This window comes from Protopterus annectens, chromosome 5.part0 (genome assembly GCF_019279795.1).
Source record: "Protopterus annectens isolate FY-2018-M chromosome 5.part0, PAN1.0, whole genome shotgun sequence".
NCBI classification, from domain to species: domain Eukaryota; kingdom Metazoa; phylum Chordata; order Ceratodontiformes; family Protopteridae; genus Protopterus; species Protopterus annectens.
Genome location: NC_056735.1, coordinates 1,178,787,096 through 1,178,810,013, shown reverse-complemented (window position 1 = coordinate 1,178,810,013; position 22,918 = coordinate 1,178,787,096). Strand labels below are relative to the sequence as shown.

Here is a 22,918-nt window from a genome sequence, read left to right as displayed (position 1 = left end):
ACAACTCCACCGCCTCCTTTGTTTAATCTGTCTTGTCTAATGATATCATAGCCAGATGTAATAACTCATTATCTTTAATGTGTGGTTATCACGGCTATGTCAGGTGAGTAGCTGGCTAGGCCTGTATGGAATTCGGTAGTTTTATTTATGAGGCTACGAAGACTGAAATTCGTAAAGGGTAGGTCAGTGGTAGAGGTTTTTAGAAGAGAGGGCTAGGGGTGGGAGTGTGAAGTAGATTGGACAGAAGTTGTTGGGAGGGCTGGGAGAAAGGAGTGCTAGCAGGGTGATAAGGTATTATTTGGACCTGGGTTAGGATGGATGTAAACTTGGAGTTTAATTTGTGTTAAGGAGTGTAATAGAAGAGTCCTTAGCTTGTTTATTAATTTAGCATATCTTGTAGTATGGGGGTTGGGATGATGGGTCTGAATGTGTTTGAAGGGTGTGAGGAGACAGGCTGAGTTATTATAAAGTTGTGGGCTGATGGTGGTATAAGTGTGGAATTGAGAGTAGTTGGAGGAGAGTGGGAGTGTTGGAGAGTGGCAGTGTCTGATTTGGTATGTATAGAGGGAGGTGGAGTTATAGGTCAAGTAGAGAAAGTAGAGTAGAATAGTATGGGCTGTTAAAGAATAGTACAGATGCATGGTTGGTAGATATGTTGGGAGGCTGAGGTAACAGGTGGGGAGGGCTACAGTGAGCTTGAAACGAGTAGGAACTTGAGTATACAATGTAGAGGGTGGGGATGAGGAGGTGGGACTGAAGATAGAGAAGATGGTAGTGGATAGGCTGAGGGAATAGTAGGTGTGGTTTGGGTAGGTATAAATCTAATAAAAGTGGGGTTAGGTGGGAATGGGGGTAGGGTAGTGGAGTGGAGTGAGCCCAAGTGTAGCGAGGGCGAACGGAGCTGGTCTAACCACGAGGCAGTGAATAAAGTAGCCAGAAAACAGTCAGCCAGCAGGCAAGTCTCAGTGACTCAGTAGAGTGATGTTAGTGTTTTCTTAGCAAAATAGACTAATTTCAATAGAAAATAATCCGGACTGCAATATACATCGTGTTGAAATTACTGAATCAGGTCTGGAAGGTGAGTGAGAAATAGAGATTGCTATTTCACCTAGACCTAAAAATAAAGGGGTGTTTGAAAGGGGGAGAGCATTGCTATTCTGTAGAGGCCGAGTTAGTGTGCATGCCACTGACTATAACAGAGCAAGATATAGTAGGTAAAGGAGGTATTAAACACTTGCCTAGTAAATACTGTATTAGAAAAAAACAGTAGACTGTTGCCCTGTGTGTGACTATTGGGAAGCTCACACATGAGAGTTATTTGATGCGGAGGTAGAGCCACTTGGGTGGAAGCTGGTTCACTCACTTGCTGGGGAGTACCAAACTGTAGGTGAAGAAAAAGAGAATGAATGAGGTAGATGCCCTAGGGAGAGTGTATGTAGAGTTAACATAGTTGAGCAGCATCTAAAGAGGACTGGAGTGGAAAAACTCAGAAAAACAAAGAAGGAGGTGAGATGACAAAGGAGAATGAGAGAGAATGCAGTGCAAGAGAGAATGAGAGACACAGCAGTAGGAGGAGGTAGTACAGGGAGACAATAATGCAGTACAAAAATGCCCAGTTTCAATGTGTTAAAATAGTTTGAATTGAAGTCAGAGTAGTTCCACATTTAACATCCGACACTGCAGAAGTAACAAATGCATGAATTACAGGTTGGGTCATCAGTGCGGTAAGACACTTTTACAAACCAAATGTAAGTAGCATAGCTTTCAGTTGTGATACATAGCATAGAATAGTGTTGTTAAAATAAGTCAATGACTATCTTTAAAACAGCAAACAGTTAGGGAGAAAATAACATTAATATTATGTTCATATGGGAGTAGCTATCAAGATCCTGACATGTATTCAATAAAAGCAAGCAATGGAAACTTTCTGTAGTTAGCATAAATGGTTTGTTAAATTCACATTAAAAAAAAAAACAGGAGCAAACATGCATAAGACTTGGCTAAACACAGTCTGTGCACTACACTCATTGATACTAGAACAATTTATTAAACAGAATTACTAGCATGTCTGACTTACGTGGTGTGCACATTGATTCCCAGGAGTTTGGGGTAAACCTAGTGGTACTATGCTGGCTTGTTCAAAAGTGATACCTCCCAATTTTCAATCATCTGTGAACTTGGTCAGCTAAAGGCCCTTAATGTTGCCTTTACCTCTGAGAAGTAGATGCCAAATAGGAGTGGAAACCAGCATGGAGCCCTGAGGTACCTTATTGGTGACTGGTCTCTTATTGAAGGTAGTCTTGCCAATCCTGACTTCTTCGGTCCTGTCTGTGAGCCAGCTGACAATCATGTGAGTTATGTAGGGTTTATGCCCAGTTCTGTGAGTTTGTCAACTATATCTGAGTTGGGTGTTGTATTAAATGGCTTAGCCACGTCCAGGTAGGTGGTATGCACCATTTTCACCTCATCCATTGTCTTGGTGACCTTCTCAAAGAAGTCCATCATGTTTAGTAGACATATCCTTCCCTTGACGAAGCCAAACTTATGTTGGGTCCAATGTCTGAAGGCTGCCTATATCTTTATTGCTCATTTCCATGATAATTAATTGCTTGGCTTTTCATATTAGACTAGTCAGACTAATGAGTCTGTTATTTAATGGGTCAGTTGATGGTCCACCCTTGTGGTTTGGAGAGATTGGGATTTCTTTAAGTGTAGCATGTCCAACAGCTCTGGGTTTGATAGCTTTGTATGTTAGGCAGAGATCACCCCTGAGTAGGCGATATGCGATGGAGTAGAGAAAGTTTTTTGACTCGGTCTGCGTATGGCATCTGTTTGAGGCCGGTAATCCTCTTAGTGAGGTATTTCTGTGGCCTTTCCAATTGTTGTAGGTATCTTGTGAGATACATGCCAAATGGGGCATTGTACTCTATAATGGGTCTGATGAGGGATGAGTAGAGAAGAACAATGACCTCCTTTTTTCTAGAGAAGAACCCTTTTGTGATGAGGTGTGCCACGTAGAAGGATTTCCTGACTACTGTGGTGATGTGGTTATCAAAGGAGAGACTACTGTCAACCTGTGTCCTGAGGTCTCTTATCATACTTTCAGTGTTTAGTGAGCTACCGCCTATGTGGTAGTTCATGGGTACAGAGTTTTTCCCAAAGGGGATGATAATGCACTTCTTGGCATTGAGCTTGAGGCCATGACTTTGACACCAAGCATCTGTCTCTGTGAGGCCCTTTTGTAGAATGTCTGCATCATTAGGTGATTTTGTTATGGCTCCCAGTTTGCAGTTATCTGCGAACTTTGTTAGCCAAGGACCTTCTGTGTTGGCCTGCACTTCAGAGAAGTAGATGTCGAACAGGAGAGGACCCAGGACCGAACCCTGTGGTACTCCACTCATCACTAGTCTGAAGTCGGACTTGGAGTTGGCTACCTTTACTGTGTGGGCTCTGTCATTGAGCCAGTTGGCCACCCATCTTGTGACATAAGGATTTATGCCCAGTTTAGTGAGTTTATCTATAATTCCAGAGTGGGGGATGATATTGAAAGCCTTGGCGAGGTCAAGATAGGCTGTGTGCACTACCTTGCCCTTGTCTACGGCTCTAGTGACTGCTTCAAAGAAGTCAATCAGGTTTAGTAGACATGATCTACCTTTTACAAACCCAAACTGAGTGGGGTCCAGGGTTTGGAGGTTACCTGTGTCTTTGTTTATAAGCTCCAAGATGATACATTCCATGGCTATGCAGACCAGGCTCGTCAGGCTAATGGGGCGGTAATTTTCAGGGTCCGTGGTGGCACCCCCTTTGTGCAGTGGGATAATTGTCACTGTGCGGCATTCAGTAGGCACATAACCTGAGATGAGGCTATGATTGAACATGGTACTTAGGTGGGGTGCCAATTTGTTCTGTAGTTTGTGCAGTATGCAGCCTGGGATGTTGTCTGGTCCCATTGATGCTGTGTTCTTGGCTTTGGAGAGTGCGGTCTTTACTTGTTCATCAATGATTACAGGAGCTTTGCATTCTTCCGGTATTAAGATGGCCCTTTGGAGAGTGAGTGGGGGGTAATGTTAGCACTGAATGTATCTGCCAGGATGTTGGCAATATTGGTTGGTTCTGTATATTTAGTGCCATTGTGCTGTAGCTTAGAGCAGATGGGGTGGGGGTGGTATATGGATGTCTAGGGTGATTAGCTTGTGGTCGGATCCGACCAACGAGGAGTTGACCTCTGGCGTTGAACACCGGTTGCCCATACTGGTAATGACCAGGTCCAGGATATTGCTGCCCCTGGTGGGAGTGTGGACAAGCTGATCCAAGGCGGTGGAATTTATGAATTCCAGATAACGTTGAGCGAATGAGTTGTTATATGAGTAGTTTTCCCAGTTGATGGTGGGGTAGTTGAAATTGCCTATAATTAAGGTATTGGGTTGTACCTTAATATTTTCCAGTATCTTAAGAAATGAAGAGTGGGAATCCTGGGGAATAGTGGGGGATCTGTAACAAGCTACAACCTGGATTGCAGTCTTGCCCACTGTTAGTTGCTTTCTTCAACTCCTTAACACTCAGTTCTTGCTAATTTACATACATCTCCCACTATTCATACATCTTTTCATATGTACTTTGCTCCTAATTGTAATTGTCTAAACAATCTGTCTCAGATCTGATTTTTATATTTTCTTTGTATATATTTTATTGTCTGTTACTTTAATTTGATATCAGTATATAAATTACTAAGGATTTTTTTTGTTTGTTTGTAGTGTACTATTTCTGGAGATTTTCAGACCCAGTCGGACAATACCTGGTTAACAATTGTAATAAATAAAATTAGTTTTGTCTCTAATTCTGGAGATATGTTGACAGATGTGGTGCAGAGGTAAGCCTAACTTTTACGCATTTTTTTAAGTTCAGATATTCAGCCTGTGAATACTTTTGCACATGCATTTACAAAAAAAGATCCTTATCTCCCAGTCATTTGACTTGAAACAGACGTAAATATTATAATCCATTGGAAAAAAAAAAAAGATACATTCCCCTGTACAGGCTCGAATATACCACTGGATGGAGACTGTGCGACATAGTTAAAGCCCGTCGTGCTTGGAAATGTGAAATCCATTCCAAACGTGCGCTATTTACAACGCATTACCCACAGACCGTATATCTTGCTTACTGTTTAGAACGGTTAATGGAACGCTTTCAGTTAATATAAAAATAAACCAAAACCACACTAACTTAAAATCCTTACTTATTACATTACTTGTGCATACACAATTTAAGACCTGGTCATCTCACATAGCGGAACGGATAGTGTGTAGCAGTCGGACGCACTCCGGCTTGTTTGTGTTGTCGGTGAAGTTGGCGGGGCGGAAGCAGCGTGGGGTATTTGGTGCAAGTATCTTAATTGTGGGTTTTGTTAATTGTGTTTTTTTAGGGATAGCGGCTTAGATGGATTTATTTGCAGATCTTCCAGAACCATCAAATGATGATGGAGCTGGTGAGTATGTAACGAAAGGAAACAGTAAAGGAATCCGTATGCAGGGATTGCTAAGCGTGTACTCTGGCCTAGGAATAGCGGACTTTCCTGTCAGGAAAGCCGCTTGTAGGTGTTAGGAGTAATATGGGGAATAATGACAGTTGACAGTCAGGTACCAGCTAGATGTTTGATGCCTTTTTATATCGTCTAATGACAGTGGGAAAATGTGGTCATATCCGATTCATCAATATTTTTGTTTATATACTACTAGTAACAGTTTTTTTTTGTAGATTATGGATCGTGGTTTGTACTTTCTTGTTGTTGAGATATAAGGGTCCGATCTTGTGCCACTACTTAACTGAGGTTTGACTGGACGAATAAGCTGCTACTTGAGCAGTTAGTTTTGCGATTCTGCCAGTTAAGGTATAGCAAGATGCCCAGCCACACTAAGCTGTTGGCTTGTGGAGGTGTATTTGTTTCACGTAACAGTAGTTCCCCAGTGCTTGGAGTCCTTTTCGTTCTGGTGGAGCCGTCTGTAATGCACTTAATTTCCTTGTGCTTCCAGGACAGGAGGCGCTCAAAGAAACCTACTGTATCGCGCAGTAAATATACAGTAAACTGTCAGAGATATTCCAGAAAGAGGCAATTACCATTTTAAGCAAACCACTTGCACGCAACATGCATAACATATTTAGGTGTACCACTGATGCTTAAGTAGAAGTATAGTATATTGGGAAAATTTGCATTGCCTGTCTTATCATCTCATCTGTGTTTTGGAATTAGGGTCATAGCGAACTATTTTCTGTTAATTCTGTAAGGTGGATTAGTTACCCTTTAACTCCCTTCTCCTTAGAAGAAGCATGTGGATAACCCCTCCTTACGAACAGAACATAAAGTACAGTTTGTGCATGTGGCTTTGTAGGTATTGTAAATTAATGCTGCTCACGTTATTTTACAGCAATAATGTGGTCCATGAACTTAAGCTACACAGACTTTATTTTGCGGGGGGGAGGGGGGGGCATACCTCTCAACCACTTAGAGCGGGACAATTTTTAAATAATGCTCTTACAAAATTAGAAAGTTAATAGAATATGTTTTGTATTACCACGAATTTTCTAAAGGATATGAAGTCAGAAACTCAAATGTCTGTCGTTATTTTCTAACTTCAATCTTTAATGATTTACTACTAATTTGCCAAAAAACATAATGTTACAAAAAACGGACCAAAATTATGACGGGTATGGGGTGTGTAATAGTAAAACTTTGTCATGTATTATTACACCAAGTGGTGGTTCTTTAGAAATACAGAAATGGGGAAAGTATTTTAGTTCTGCTGGGTTTTTTTTTCTGTTTAATGGGGCTTTCACACCATCTCAGATCATGTGCTTCACTGAATTAATTCCTCAATGCATAAAGATGTAATAAGGGATTAAGATGTTGGCTGACCCCACCCCCACACACCCTTTTAGCATGTGTCAACATAAAGTATATGAGGGCTAATGAACCTTGTGTTGTCTTTTGAATTGCGTGTGTCTTGGCTGCTCCCCCATTAGCATTTGTCAACATAATGTGCATGAGAGCTAATGAAGCTTGTGTTGTCTCTTGAATTGCGTGTCTTATGAATAAAGATTAGTGATATCTCAGAAGGTGTGGGTTGCAGTTTTTTATAACTTACTAATATATGGAAGTTACTTATTGTATAAGAAAATTATCACATTATCAACCTTGTTACTTTGTCTGCATTGTGTCACATACATTGTTTTGCAATGTCTCTTACATAAGAGTGAACTACACTTCAGTATAACACAGTACAATTGTATTGCATGAGGTGGAAGTCCCAACCCCCCCAAAAAACTTCCATTTGGCAAATGTCTGCCTTTCAAATTAAAATAAACTAACACAAAATTAACTTTTTTGCAGTTAATCTTAAAGTTATAAAGCAATAGCAAATATGAAATGATTTCAGTTCTATACTATAAAAAACTCCAATCCTTTTATTTGTTTTTTCTATCTTCCTAAAAGAAATCTTGATTGTTTTCTCATACCCCTCAAAAACAAAGTTAAAATATAGCAAAAATCAGTGTACTGTAAAGGATATCTAGTACAACCATATTTACAGATGCTGTATTTCTTTGTGTATGAACATTATTAAAAGAGAAGGCAAGGTTATATGCAGTGCCTTTAATAGAACACTAATAAAACATTGTATCCTTGTATTGCCTTATAGTTTGCAGAAATTGTGGCACTGCCTGCAGGTTGTTTTTTAGCATTAATTTTAGGGACTGACATCCCCTTCCATTTCTGTTCCTTGCACTATTTTAACAAGATGTGTTAGCCCTGCTCACAGTAGAATTACAAAAACAACATATAATAGGGAATCCTGTGACTGTTAGAAGGGAAATATTTTGTTTGCTGCATACTGAATACATATTGATTAAAGGTTACACATTTTCCTCATTAATTGTGCTGCAGCAGTAGGCAAATTTGAGAATCTTACTGGTGCATTCAAGCACTAGGTAAAAGTGGTGGCGAGTTTGCTGAATTACTTATACTTGTTGCATTAGGCCATTAATATCCACATTGTAGAATTATACGTATAGTCAAAAATAGCACTGTACAACTGTCTAGTCACATTCCAAAACACCATAGGGTCATAGGAGATTACTAGGCTATCGACTCAGAGGTCATTTCAAGCCTAGCCATTTCATCCCAATGTAATACCATAGAAATGCTATGTCAGTATCCAAGAACTTGGAGCAAACAACTCTCTGAAATCTGGAAATACAGGCACCAGAATTGTACTTTAAAGGAAAATTCCCTTATTTTTTTTTTTTTAATTCACTGCTTGTATATTTAAAATCCAGTTCTTTTATTTATACATAAAATGATGAGCGCTTTTGTCTTTTTATGTGAAAGACTTCATCAGACAAACAGTCAAATTACACTTGTGCTTAAAAAGTATTTTAGACCAATAAAAATCACTTACTAAAACCATGTGATTTTCAAACCTCCCAACAAGCTCCACCCAATTCATAAAACACTTTTACTTCATAGCAGTTTACAACACTTTTACTTCATAGCAGTGTACAAAACTTGAATGGCACAATTTTGTGAGTTTAGCTTAGCAGTCAAGGTATCCACCCACAAGCAAAAGGTGCAAGGTTCAAGACTCATCTGGGGCAAGCCACTAGGCTCCAGATGCCCCACCACAGCACCCAGCCCAGCACTACGCCATAAAAGTAAGCTTTTAAAAATGTAAGTTCAGACTTGCCATGGAATGTTGCTTCAAATTTAACCAACTTATTTATTTGTTTATTTCCAGTTTGATGACAAGGGCAGTCCACTGGGCAAGCAGAGCCCATTTTCAGTGGAGGCCCGGGAAGAAAAGCTCCAAAAGTAGTTAACAGAATATAACTTAAGTACGGTATGGAAATATACAGTACACAAACGCATAAATATACAATTTAAAATAGAAATGCAAAATCAGGGAGTATACGTTTAAAAACACAAATGTTAAAATATAGATAAAATAAAAATGCAGAGAATATAAGTACAAGTCATAAAAGTACGGTATGGAAATATACAGTACACAAACGCATAAATATACAATTTAAAATAGAAATGCAAAATCAGGGAGTATACGTTTAAAAACACATGTTAAAATATAGATAAAATAAAAATACAGAGAATATAATTAAAAGTACAAGTCATAAAATGTTTATACAAGTTTAGTGTTTGTTCTAACAATAATGTTCGTGATCAGAGGTAATAGTAGATGAGATTGAAGGGAGGTTTGAAAGAGATGAAAGAGTAATTTAGATGGGAAGGTAGCAGGAACAGTCCCAGTTTAAGGTGAGGTAAGAATGGAGGAGAGATTTGAAATTAGAGTGGTTGTGATTACAGCGGGGGGGGGGGGGTGAATTCCATAGTTTAGCTAAGGAGTGTGATAGAAGAATTGGCCAGGAGGGCGTAGTGGTTTATAGATTTTAAGGATGGTTTGATATTCAGATTTAAGAGTATGACTAGGGAGGTAAGGGGTTAAGATAGATGAGAGAGGCGCAGACGGAGGGTTGGAATATGAGTTTGTGAGCAGTGGTGAGTTGTATGAATTTAAGGTAATTAGGAAGTTCAAGCCAGTTTAGGGAGTGGAGGGAATGGCAGTGATGGGTGGAGTATTTAGACCCTGTAACAAATTTACAGACTTTCTTATAGCAGGCCTCCAGTTTGTTTTTTAGGCTAAGCTGGAAAGGAGTAAGTAAAGAGGCACCATACATACGAGAGGGGAGCAAGTAGGAGGAGGCTAGATAGTGATTTTGTCTATATAGCAGACCTAGTTTTTGGTGTTTTTTTTTATATTATTTTGGATGTAGATATCAAATTTTAAATGTCCATCAATGGTGACTCTGAGTAGTTTGGTGTGAGGTACAATTTCAATTAGAGTGTTGTTGTGGCTTATTATTTTAAAGGAGCTTTTGTTTGTGGTGAGATTTCTTGGAGAAAATATCATGATTTTTGTTTTGATATGATTGAGAGCAAGATGGTTGTCTAGCATCCAAGTTTCGGTATTGGCGAAGGCTGTTTGAGTTTTTTGAAGGAGTTCAGAAGGAGAGTTTGCTGTACAGATGATTGTGGAATATCAGCATACTGGATCAGTGTAGAATTGTCTATGAATTTGTGAAAGTTATTAATGAAAATATTGAAAAGTAAGAGGCTGGGAATAGAGCCTTGGGGGGATGCTGGAGGGATTGTTGAGAAAGGATGAAGTGGAATTTTTTCCGTTTAACAACTTGTTGGCTATTGGAGAGAGAGCTTGTAAACCAGGCTATGGAGGATGGAGAGAAATTGGGGGAGGAAAGTTGAGATGAGTAGAGGATGTGAGACAGTGTCAAAAGGCTTTGGAGAGACCTAAGTAAGTAAAGGGTGGAGAAGATTTTTCCAGAGTTTTGAGCACGATTAATGGTATCAAGGGCAGCAGGCCTGAAACCATGTTGTGTAGATGATTGTTTGCTATGGCAAGAGTTGGTGATCAATGCACTTTTTGAGGATTTTAGAAAGAGGTGAGAGAATAGTTATAGGACGGAAGTTAGTAGTGTCTGTATTATTGACACCTTTGTGGAGAGGGGTGACAAAAGCTTTCTTCCAGATTGAGGGGGACATAGACTTCTTGGATGGACCTGTTGATAAGAATGGAAATGAGGACAGCAATGCTGTCTGCAGCCATCTTAAGGAAGGATGGAGGCAGATTATCACGAGAGTAGGCGCAAGGCTTTAGTTTAAGGAGGAATTTTTTTATGCTGCTGGTGGGGATAGGTTTAAGACTGAAAGGTGGATTGTTAGAGGGAAAAGCAGTAGATAAGGGACTATGAGAGGTAGAGAGGATGGGAAAGTTTGCGATTAGTTTGGCTATGCAGTCAACAAAAAAGGTGTTGAAATTAGATGCAATTTCATGGTCTGGGGAGTTTGGGTTAGGGCATGCATTATGTTTTCTACCATGGTTTACAAGGGAGGAAATGCAATTCCAGAACTTTTTGGGGTTAGAATTATGTTTTGATTGGAGTTTGGAGTAATGAGTCTTACAATCTTTAGTTAGTTTCTTCATTGAGTTGCGGAGTTGGCTGAATTTGATTAGAGAGTTTATCTTATTTTTTTGGTATTGCTTCCAACATTTGTCTCTGAGGTGCATTGGTTTTCTGGTTTCTTTAGAGAGCCTGGGAATGATTTTGGCTTTTATTCTTTTTGTCGTAAGAGAGGCTAGGCTGTTTAGTAAGTCTAAGAAGGTTTTGTTGAAGTAATTATTTGCATTGTCCCGAGGCAGAGTCGTTAAGGGGGCCCTATTCATTTTTTCAGACAGTTGGAAAACATCCTTGGATTGAAGTTAGGGAGATTACGAGTTTGAATTTATTGATGTTGTATTTGGACAGGAGAGGCACACCAGAGGGCATTGTCTGTTAGGTGGTTGCTAAGGGGATTGGGTATAATTCCGCTCTTTGAGATTAGGTTGAGATGAGTTGCTAAGATCCAGTCTAGTGCAGTGCCAGAGGAGCAGTCTTTACTGGGTGTGGTAGGGTGGTTTATTAGCTGGGAAAAGTTAGAGATTGTAAAGAGATGGTAGCCCAAGTTGATGTTTACATTGCCAAGGATGAAAGTTTCATTTTGGTGTTGGAAGAGCACCATGAGAGAATGTCTTCATGGATGGGGATGTTATCAGCAGAGTGGGGATGTAGATGGCAGCTACACGTAAAGATTTATGTTTGTTGGTTTTTAGGAAGGCTGTGGATAGTTCAGCAGGAGAAAATTTAGGAATGGGGTGGGGATGTAGATGGCAGCTACACATAAAAATTTATGTTTGTTGGTTTTTAGGAAGGCTGTGGATAGTTCAGCTGGAGAAAATTAAGGAATGGGGTTAGTGTATGGAATGACTTCTAGAGAAGAGGAATATGAGGTTTGAGCCAGGTTTCTGAGACAGTTAATATGTCGGGATGGTTATGTGACAGCCAGGTGCTCAAGTTGGGTATTTTATTGCAAATACTTTGGGGACTGAGTGTATCTAGGTAGATGGTTTTGTGGGAGGATGATTGTGGGGATGTGGAGGAGCAGAAACCAGCAAATCCACCAGAGAGGCAGACCGTGGAAACCTGTCCGTGAAGACCTCAAACTCTACCTGTAAAGTGAAGGAGAGATGAGAAAGCAAAGTTTATTAAGGTTGGATGTGTATCTTCACATTGACTTGCTTATTAGTAGCCAGTTTGTGCATAGATTAGAGTAGGGAGATAACATTAGCAATGAAGGGGAATGTATAGAGATGCAAATAAGCAGGTGGGGTTCAAGTGATAGGAAACTAAGGCAAACAGCACTGAAAGGGTTGCTCGAGGGTTATTTTTTAATCCACAGAGAATAGGAAGGATCTGAATTAAGTGTATAGTTAACATTTATTATCTCTGTTGAGCCCTTAGTTTTAATAAACAAGCTATTGATACATTTTCATTTAAACCTGGCTGGAGATCAGCATTCATATAAAGTTGCCAATACAGTTCAAGCTTTTCAAGGGTTAAAGTCCAAGGTCCCCCTCTTTCATTCACTGCACTTTGTTCAAGTATGAGGAATTTAAAACAAAGGGTAGGATTTTGCTGTACATGTTTAAACAGTGCACTTGTATTTTTTTGTTTTTTGATGTCGTAAATGTGTTCATAGACTCTCTCCCTGAGTCGTCTCTCTGTTTTACCAATTTCAAAGCATGTACATGCTGATCAAAGTGCACAGTATTCCACCCGTTTTGTATTGCAGTCGAAATGCCCTCTAATTGTGATTTCATAGGTGCAGATAAGGCAGTCCTTCTTAACAGGAATATGTTGATATTGAGGGCAATTCCCACACTTGAACCTCCTAGGGTTGTTGGTGTTAATAAAGCTCAACCCTTTTTCGAACATTGCCTTTAAATTCTTCCCACTTTTATATACCACATGTGGATGTGAACCAACAGTTTCTATTATCCTCTGCTCATTCTTTAAAATGGGACAATTTTTTTACCAAAATGGCCTTTATTGCCATACTGTCAGTTGTAAAAGTGGTAATGAAGGCACACTTAAAAGTCCTCTGATTTTGGGTTGTGGTTGAACTCTGGGTAGTAGTAGGCTCAATCCCCTTACTCCAATTCGCATTGTTGTGGCAAATACCTTCTTATTTTTCAAAATTGGATTAAATATTTTTTGTTCTGTATTAATGAAGTTATATAGAAGACTAGCTGAGCTTTTTCTCCTTGCAGCTCTTGCGTGTCTCTGAATCACTAGCTATCTCTATAGAACTTCCAGAACCCAGCAGTGCTATTAGCAATATGGAGCCAACGTTTTCCTAAACAAATACAGTTGGTGGTACTCAAAGTGATACCAGTTTTGTAGATGTTACTGCGTAAATATGATGTATTTTTTAATCATTAAAATTCATTATATAGCTTCCCATTTGTCGCTTGATGCACAGTTGTTGTGTAGGTAATTATGTCAGCTGTCTGTGCACATTTCACAAGATGATATCCAGACATTTTGTAGAGACAGGCATTTATGTACAAAGAGCAAAAGCAGCCCCAAACTCACCAGTAGTTTGTGAATTGACCCCTAGGAATATGGTCATTAGTAAAGGTCTAAATAGATGTCTTCTGTGTTTAAAGTAATTGTGAACCAGATAACCACTTATTCCCATATCACTAGCCACTTCTCAGTTCTGACCACCTCTTTCCCTCATTTGAGAGAAGTACATTTGCCAGGGTTGCTCTTTCTTGACTAGGCTTTAGCATTAGCTATGTGAAACCTGCTTTTTTGTAGAACATCAAGAATTTGCCATTTGTTAGCTGTAGATGAAGTCCATCTGACATATTGATGTTACAGTTTACATTTTGGAATATAAATGTCACCCACTTGCCCTTCTAAGTACAATGTGTACTAATTTTCATATTGTTTCCTTCCTTTGGGGAGTAGTCCATGTACAGACTCCTTTGACCAAAAGATTTCAGGTTGTCTTTTTTTTTATGTATGATGTCCCGCTGATAAAATGATTATCCACCTGGGTTTACATTTAATCATGATTCTATCTGTACCGACTGTTCCTTTACGGCCAGTTGTAGTCCAGGAACTTGACTCTGCACCACAGATCTAATAGTTATAAATCCTGTGGACCAGATTCACACTGAGCTTTGGTAGGCACCCATCTTTAATTTTTGCACCACTTTGTAGTTGACACACTGAAAAGTACTCTATATTTCAGCAGCACTTAACTGTTTCTAAGAACAACTTCCCTTAACTTTGCATAAATCTGTTGCTGAGGTGACAGTTCTTAAGATATAGTTTTCCAGTTTATAACATCTGCATATTAATTCCCATTATACTCATTTACGGTTTGAAATCCTATTTTTTTTTGTTCTCCACTGTGCTGTATTAGAAGTTAATGTTTTTATTTTGTGCTTTGCACTTTTATTTATTTTTAATTTTACAACTACTACTTTCAACTTCCACTTTAAAAGGGATAATTCTGATATGCCCAATGGGGCTGCAGGTTTAGCAAATAACCAAACTGCGAAGTCTAAATAGCAGTGACACAAAGTAAACAATGTGTAAAAGTGTGTTTGCTTTTCGTTTGGTTATTTATTTACAATATTTATTAAGATGTAATATTGAAGTGATAAAGTATATTCAACCTGGCCTCTCTGTATGCAGTGTTTACAGTCTAGAAGACGTATAATTTATAATGCTGAAATTGTTGTTTACTTTTCGTACGTAAGTGTTTTTGTGTGTGTGGTAGTACTTGAAGAAAGGCAATGGTTTGTGTTCCAGTTTGTTATAACTCTCAAACTGCATGTGCAGTACATTTGTGTACAGTACAATAGCAGCTTGTGTTCCCTTTCACATTTCAGAGTAAAAGGGAAACTTTGTGTCATGAATTTTCGGTCTGGACTTCAGTCCTACGAGGGAGGAATGCTGGGGGAGAAGGTATATGTCTTGAAGTAATAGCAGGAGCATGACATTCATCATCATCCCCTTTTTCCCATTTACATGGGGTAACTGTTATTCAGTGCCACTCTCCTGCCTTCTTCAACACTCATGCCACACAATCCATCCACCTCTTTGCTGGATGCCCTCGCTTCCTCTTACCTTCTTCCTGTGTGTTTAGTTTTATTTTTTGTGCTTCCAGCAGTAATGAGAAACTGTGGCAGTGAACTTCACTAACCTTTGCACCTGTTGATTTATTTCAGGTGTCCGTGTAATGTAAGCAGATTTTCTGCTATCCTTTTTGTTTTCTGGGTTCAAGTTTAGGCTGTTGTTTTAGTTAAGTTGATTGGGGAGTGCGGTATATTAAAAAGAATATTCGGGTCTGTATTATATGCTTGAAGTTTTAAAACTTCGGTCATATAATCGACTATATGAGCAAAGTTTTAAAACTTTGAACATAAAAAAAATAAATAAAAGAAAAATAACCTTCTGAACACTCTGAGCAGGGGGGCAAAAACCCCCATGCACCCACCACATCCCCCGCTACTTAAATATACCCACTCCAAGATCGCACTACAGTAAAATAAAGGGAAATATTCCCTACGGCGATCTCAATTCACTGTAGTGCAATGTCAGAGTTGGTATATTTAAGTAGCAGGGGGGTGTGGGGGTGCAGGGGGGCTTGCCACCTTGCTCAGAGCGGGTAGGTTTTTTGTTTTTATTTTGTTATATGTTCAAAGTTTTAAAACTTCGCTCATGTAGGGTCGATTATATGAGCAGCGAAGTTTTAAAACTTTGAGCATATAATATAGACCCAAATATTCTACCATGCCCTTATTTTATTATACTTTATTTTATTTCATATTTGTTAACTGGGTTAGTCCAACTGAGCATATGCCCATTTTCGGAGGAGACCCGAGGAGAAAATCTCCAACAGTAGCTTTTATTTACATAATGACACAAATTAGGGAATTAATTAAAAAATACAGCATAATTGTAAACATAATACAGATATGTTGTTGTTGTGTCTTTCGGCTTTTCCCGGTTAGGGGTCGCCACAGCGGAACTCCAGTCCACTAATGATTGGCAGTTGATTTTTACATTGCCTTGCCGCTAATAACCCCTACAACAACCTTCGACCATTCATCATTCATGCATGTCTCCACAGAAGACGCCTGGCTGAATCAGGCGGGACGTCTTGCTGTGGCTGGGATTATGACAACGCTTAGCCACACCACACGGATTAAACATAATATTTTCTATCATATATCTGTAAACATAATACAGATATATGATAGAAAAATGTAGAAAATACATATGATTTGAGAAAAAGTACAAAGAGGAGTAGGAAATTTGCAGTCAGGAAAATTTTTGAGATTAAATATATTTGGCCAAGGCAGAGAATGATCAAGTAGGATCCTGATGGGGACAGGTCCAATTTTTCTAGAAGAAGTGTTTTAGTTCTTTTTTGAAGCTGAAATCCTTATAGATAATAGCTAACAGGAATGTGGGCCACTGCCATATTTCCTGTAACATAGTAGGGGAAATAATGTTGTAAATCAGAAAATTATACAGGATAGCACAGTTAATTTTGCTGATTTCTTTTTTTCATGGAAGATTTAAGCTAAAATTGGATGTCTGCTTAGCTGAAATGAATATGCATGGTTCAAGCACAAACTAACAGTAACAATTGCTGGTGAAAACAAAATTGGCTTACTGTTCATTTCTAACTAGCCATCTTAATTGTGCAGTTTGGATATCTATGTCATAATCACCCATTTTTTTTTTACATGGAGTCAAGTCAGCTTTCGCCATCTGTGTTCATTTGATGCACTCTCCTTCCATCTTGGACAGTCATGCCTGACTGTTGTAGGTCTTCTCTCACACAACCCATCCATCCCTTTTGTCTGACACCTTCATTTCCTCTTGCCTTCTTCTTGTCTGTCCCAAGTCTTCCTCACCATATTGTATTCTGCTTTCCTGGACATGTATCCAAACCACTGCAATGTGTTCTCTTTGACCTTCTCTCTAATTGGAGCTACATTAGCATCTACTCTGGTATCCTTATTTCTTCTGTCCCATAGTGTGTATTCTACCACCCATCTCATGCACATCATCTCCATCACCTCTAGCTTCTTCAACTGCTCTGCCTTCACTGCCCAGGTTTCTGTTCCCTACAGTAGTACTGGTCATACCACTGGTTGTACCCCTTACTTTTCAGCTTCTTTGGCATTCATTTATCGCACACTCCTCCTGACACTGTTTGCAACCCCCCCCCCCGATTCCAGCTTTAACCTCCTCATTCAGACTTCAGTTCTCCTCAACCACCCCTCCCAGATATATGAAGCTATTAACTTGTTCCATTATTTTCTCTTCTGTCTCAATTCTCATCTTCTTCTGAATTTCTCCATTTGCTGCCTTTACAATTGTCTTATCTGTACAGTTTCATCCTATGTGCCTTCAGTTTTGCATTTGATTCCCCTAGCATTTGCTGAAGTTTCTGTTCTGTCTGCCTATAATGCCACACCTTCTGCATACAGCAGCTTTGTTGATATGCCCCCTTCGACTTGTTTGCTACCATAGTCCATCTCCAGTATGAACAGCAGCGGTCTCAGAGCTGAACCCTGATTTATACCTATTCCCACTGGAAACCTGACTGTGAATTCAAACACTGTTTATGCGTCGTGTCACTGGATCCTTGTACATAGCCTGCACTAATTTTACCAATGTTTCAATGACATCAAACCATTGCAGGGCTGCCCAAATCAGCTTTCTTTGGATCTTGTCATATGCTTTCTGTTAGTCTAGGAATGAGAAAGTTGGACTATTTCCTCATCTGTAGCTTTTTCTCAACTACCCGTCTCAGTGGAAACATCAAAAGTCAGATGTGCTTTATTCTGATCTGTATCCAAAAGTGCTCTTCTGTGTGTTTTTGTTTATCTGTCACACTCTCCAGAACTTTCATGCAGTGACACAAGTTTGATAACTGTCCTGCCCACAGTTGTGACAGTCTCCTTTTGTTCTTGAAAACTGGCACTAGAATGCTTATTCTCCAGTCATTTTTGATGCACCTTTCTTTCTATACTGCTATGAGTACCCTCAAGAGTCATTTTTCCCCATCTTATCTAAAGTCTTGGTCATATCTCCTGTGACCTCATCTAAGCCTGCTGCTTTACCTGACTTCATTTTCCTTAGTGCTGTTCTTACTACTTCTAGGGTGGGCTTTTCCTGTTCTTTCATCATAGGCACAGTCTGGGATAGTTCAACTTATGTGGGGTTTTCGTCATTCAGAAGCTGCTGGAAGTACTCCTTCCATCAGCTTTTGAAGTCCTGTGGAACGTGAGCAGGCTATTCCTGGCATTCCTTATGAAGGATGTCTGATGAATATCTTCTTTATCTTTCTGACTTTGCCTTGCAACCTGATAGTTTCTTTGTGACGTGCCATCTGCGGAGTCACTTTCCAGAAGCTGATAGAATGCCTCTGATGCATTGTTTTTTCCTATTGCAACTACTCTTTTTAACCTCTTGTTAGCCGACCAATATTTACTGTTAGCCTGGTCTGTCTTTTTTTTCCTCCCACGTTTTCCTGCACTCCTTTCATTTTACTTCCTGGACTTCAGCATTCCATAACCAGTTTTCCTTATGATCTTTATTTCCTTACTTAGCTCAGACACCTGTCTTTTCTGTAGCCCTTACATGTGCTAGTTTGAGATGCTGCCATTCTTCAATTCCACCTGTTTTGTCTTCTTCCTGAGGTGTTAGAGCCGTGAGCATTTTCTTGAACTCTTGTGCTTTTTCTCTAGTCAACTTCTGAGTCTTCACCTTGGTCTCTCTTGACCTTACTGCCCAGTCTGACCACTGCTTGCAGCTGATTGTGGTAACAGGCGATTTATGCTGTAGGCTGACTTTCACTGGGGATGACTTTGCAGTCGCTGATTTTCTGCCCCAGTGCCCTTTTTCTTACTTGGATGAAGTCTCCATGAGTTGCATGTCAGCCATTCTTGTATGTGATCTTGTTATCTGCCTTGCATAACTGTGTGTTGGCCACCATCAAGCCATTTGCCAGATAGAACTCTAGACTGGTCTCTTCTGCATTATTCCTGTTGCTCCACCCATGTGGACCTAGGCAGTCTTCGTATCCTGTTTTGTGATAGTGAGCAAAACAGTGCATTCAGACAGCAGTTGCAGGAACTAATAGATAAAGCAGGACAGCATGAGTTTGTGCCGATATTAATAATCCTGCCATTTTCACCAGCTGGATTGTAATGCAGGAAATCTTACTTTCTGTTATCCTCCCAATGTGAATGACTGCTTTTTTTGTCAGTGATATTACTGTGTGAGAATTGGTAGGGGCCGACTCATTGAATCAGGCTCTCACCCTGGCACTGAATCCATGATGCTGAATTCAGAATTTTTGGGCCTGTGCCATGGTCATCGCTGAAATTTCACTTAGTATGCAGGCTAACGTAACATTAGCATTGATGTCCTTCAAGGATGCATCTGCAGTCCTTACAAATGGGTTGTCCTGGCCTCAGGCAGCCCTTCGGTCGGCCGGATTCCAAAGTCTGGGTCTGGACTCTGCTGGTGTCGCACTTCACCCGACGTCATAGCTGCAGTTCTTCGGGTATAAAGGTATCAGCCGACGCCATTTTCCTCCGTCTTTCTTGCCATGTGGCGCCCGAAGCAGAAGCTGTTCGCAAGTGCCGGTCGGTCAGATCCAGAGATTACTACTACCGAAGACTTCTAAAAAGCTAAGTACCCCGTTGGGGACTCTTTCTTGCCTCAGCCGATGTCAGAAAAAGTGAATAACTGTTTAACTTGTGGGAAACAAATACCTCATAAAGACTTCCACTCTTACTGCCTACCTTGTTTAGGCCCAGACCACGACGTAGCAGCTTGTTTAGCCTGTGCTTCCTTCAACCGACGGACGGTTAGACGTCGGTCGGAGTTTGCCGAGGAGTTTTTCGGCTCCGCTTTTGCTTATATCATGCCGTCGGAGACTCCGACTTCGCATTTAGCTAAAAAGCGTAAGGAAAAGGACCGACACTTTCCGCTGCGGTTTCGGCCGAAACCGCGGTTAAGCCAACCGCGAGTGTCTCGGTTTCGGCTGAAACTGAGTCTGCGGTTCTTCCTATGGCCGAAAGCATGCCTCCTACTACCGAGGCCTCTTCCAGCATGGCTGAATCTGCTACTGAAATTCCTCCTGCTCTTACAGTTTCTCAGGATTTATCAGATACTATTCCCCTAGATGTATCTACTCCTGCACGTGGAGCTGCTAGGGCCCCCTGCATCCATGTTAATTAAGGCCTTTTCCAGGGCTAAAGCAGCTAAATCTTCCAAGGCCGTGCCTCCTAAAGCCCCCTCTCACAGGCCTAGCTCTAGTACACAAATGCTTAGTCTAGCAGAGGATCTCATTTCTTTGATCAGGGGTTCCCAGTCTCACCCTGATAGGGCCTCTCAACCCCCTCCAGAGAAGAGGCTTAGAGCAGAACCCCCTGAGCCAGTTTCCACTGATTATTCCTCAGACGAATCAGAAAATACAAACCCTCCTGAGGGCCCTTATTCTCCATATGAGGACTCTGATGCAGAAGACTCCATTCCTTCTGCCTCTCTTCCTGAGGAATTTTCCTTTGGGGAAACCCTGCATGCTATGAGGGAACAATTTCAATGGCAGGGTCAGGATTTCTCAGACTCTAGGGAAAGGCTTAGAACTTTTTTGCATTTGCCACAGCATAGGCCTTTAGCCATTCCTCCAGTACTTACAGTTGTGGATGATGCATTTAATGATGCTTGTACTGCTCCTGATTCCTCCTCCGCCCCTGCTAAGCCCGACAGATACTACAGGGTTCCGGACACACATAATCACTTGTATAAGGATCCTTTTGCAGATCCTGAAACTGTTTCACAGGGCCCCAAAGCGGTAGCAGCTACCTCTGCCAAAAACCCACTCCCCTCTGAAAGGGAATCTAGGGCCTTGGAGAGATGGGGTAAAAAAGTTTATACTTCTGCAACTCTTTCGGCTAGGGCCTTAAACTGTCAATTCCACATGATTCAGTATCAGGAATTTATGTTAGATCAGTTATCTAAAAAGCTGTCCTCACCTGAACCTTTAGACCGAAAGTCTCTTCAGGAATTGGTACATAACATACAGCAGGTCCGTAATCATTCCTTAAAATGCGGCTATGATGCACTGGAGGCCTCCTTTAGATCAGCTATGACTGGTACAGTGATCAGAAGGCATGCATGGTTAAAAGAGCAGTCCTTACCAGACCATGTAAAATCAAAGCTCCTAGATGCTCCCATGGATAAACACAATTTGTTTGGCTCTCCTGCACAGCAAGTGCTTAAGAAGGTGGAAGAGAAAGCAAAATCTGTCCAGACAGTCAAGGATTTCTTACAGTTCCAGCCTCCAAGGTTCAGTAGGAACTGGCCTTCCAAGAAGTGGTCCTTTCCAGACTCCAACAGAGCACAGAGAGGCAGGAATAGGTGCACAAGAGGCAGAGGTCAATCCAGAGGTGCCTACAGAGGACGTCAGTGGCAGCCTAACAACCAGCGAAGTACTGCTGCAGACCCAGCCACTACCACTTCCACAGGACAATCACAGTGACTTGGCCCTGAAACCGCCTACCAGGGAACAACTAGAAGCACCCTTAGGCGGAAAGCTAGCCTTATTTTCAGTAAACTGGCATTGCATTACAGGAAACAAATGGATTTTACAGACAATAGACAAAGGTTGCAGGTTTCACTTCCATACTCTACCAAGGAAGAGAGGAATGCCAAACCTACCTCCAAATCAAATGGCAAACGCTCTAGAACAAATAGACAACTTAAAAAGGATGAGAGCTATAGAAAAGGTACCATCTATGGAACAAGGGCAAGGATTTTACTCCAGACTTTTCCTGGTGCCAAGGAAGGAAAATCAATGGAGACCTATTCTAGACCTGTCCGCACTGAACACATACCTCATTGTCCCAAAATTCAAAATGCTGACTCTGCAGCAGCTTCTTCCCATGCTGGGCAAGGATTCTTGGCTGGTAACTCTAGATCTCAAGGAGGCATACCTGCACGTCCCCATACGACCAAATTGCAGAAGATACCTCAGATTTCTTGCAGGATCAGAGCATTATCAATTCTCAGCATTGCCTTTTGGCTTATCTACTGCGCCCAGAGTATTCACGAAATGCCTGGCATCAGTAATTGCTCATTGCAGGCTTCAGGGAATTCAAATTTACCCTTACCTGGACGACTGCCTGCTACAAGCGGACAACAAAAACAAATTAACAAAAGACTTGAAAAGGGTCATTCATCTACTGCAAGCCTTGGGATACACAGTCAATATAAAAAAAGTCAAGGCTGTTGCCATCCCAAAGGATAACTTTCTTGTGTGCAGAACTGGACACATCAAATCAAATGGCATCCCTCACAGCAGAAAAACAAAAGCACCTTCCACTCTACTTTATGGCATTAACAACGCAGAACCAGCTTACAGCAAGGAAAGTCCTGCAAGCCCTGGGTTACATGGCATCCTGCATAATTTTGATCCCACATGCCAGACTACATATGAGGAAGTTGCAATGGTACCTCAGGAATTTATGGTCTCAGCACAAGCACAGCCTAGAAACCCAAATTCCAATAATTCCATGCCTGAAGCAAGAATTCCGATGGTGGGCTCAGGCCTGTCAATTGAACGAAGGACTGCCTTTCCACAGCCCTCAACCAAGCCAGACTATCACCACAGACGCCTCAGACCTTGGTTGGGGGGCACACATGCTGGACAAGTGCATACAAGGCTTATGGACTCAAGACCAGCTAAACCTACACATAAACCAAAAAGAGATGCTGGCAGTAAAACTGGCAATCCAGGCATTCAGACCGTTTCTCCAACAGGGACAATTGCTGATAAGGACGGACAACACCACAGTTATGTGGTATATCAACAAACAGGGAGGCACACATTCATATCCTCTATGCCGGA

At 40.8% G+C, this 22,918-nt stretch overlaps 1 protein-coding gene across 1 annotated transcript in view; it reads left to right on the top strand.

The window, feature by feature from the left end:
* Positions 1-5,324: 5,324 nt before the first annotated feature.
* Positions 5,325-22,918, top strand: part of LOC122801582 (ILK associated serine/threonine phosphatase) — a 1,071,836-nt gene continuing 1,054,242 nt past the window's right edge. Inside the window, exon 1 of the mRNA XM_044071026.1 lies at positions 5,325-5,488. Within this exon, the coding sequence (XP_043926961.1) occupies positions 5,440-5,488 (49 nt within the window). The 5' untranslated portion in view covers positions 5,325-5,439. The remainder of the gene's footprint in view (positions 5,489-22,918) is intronic.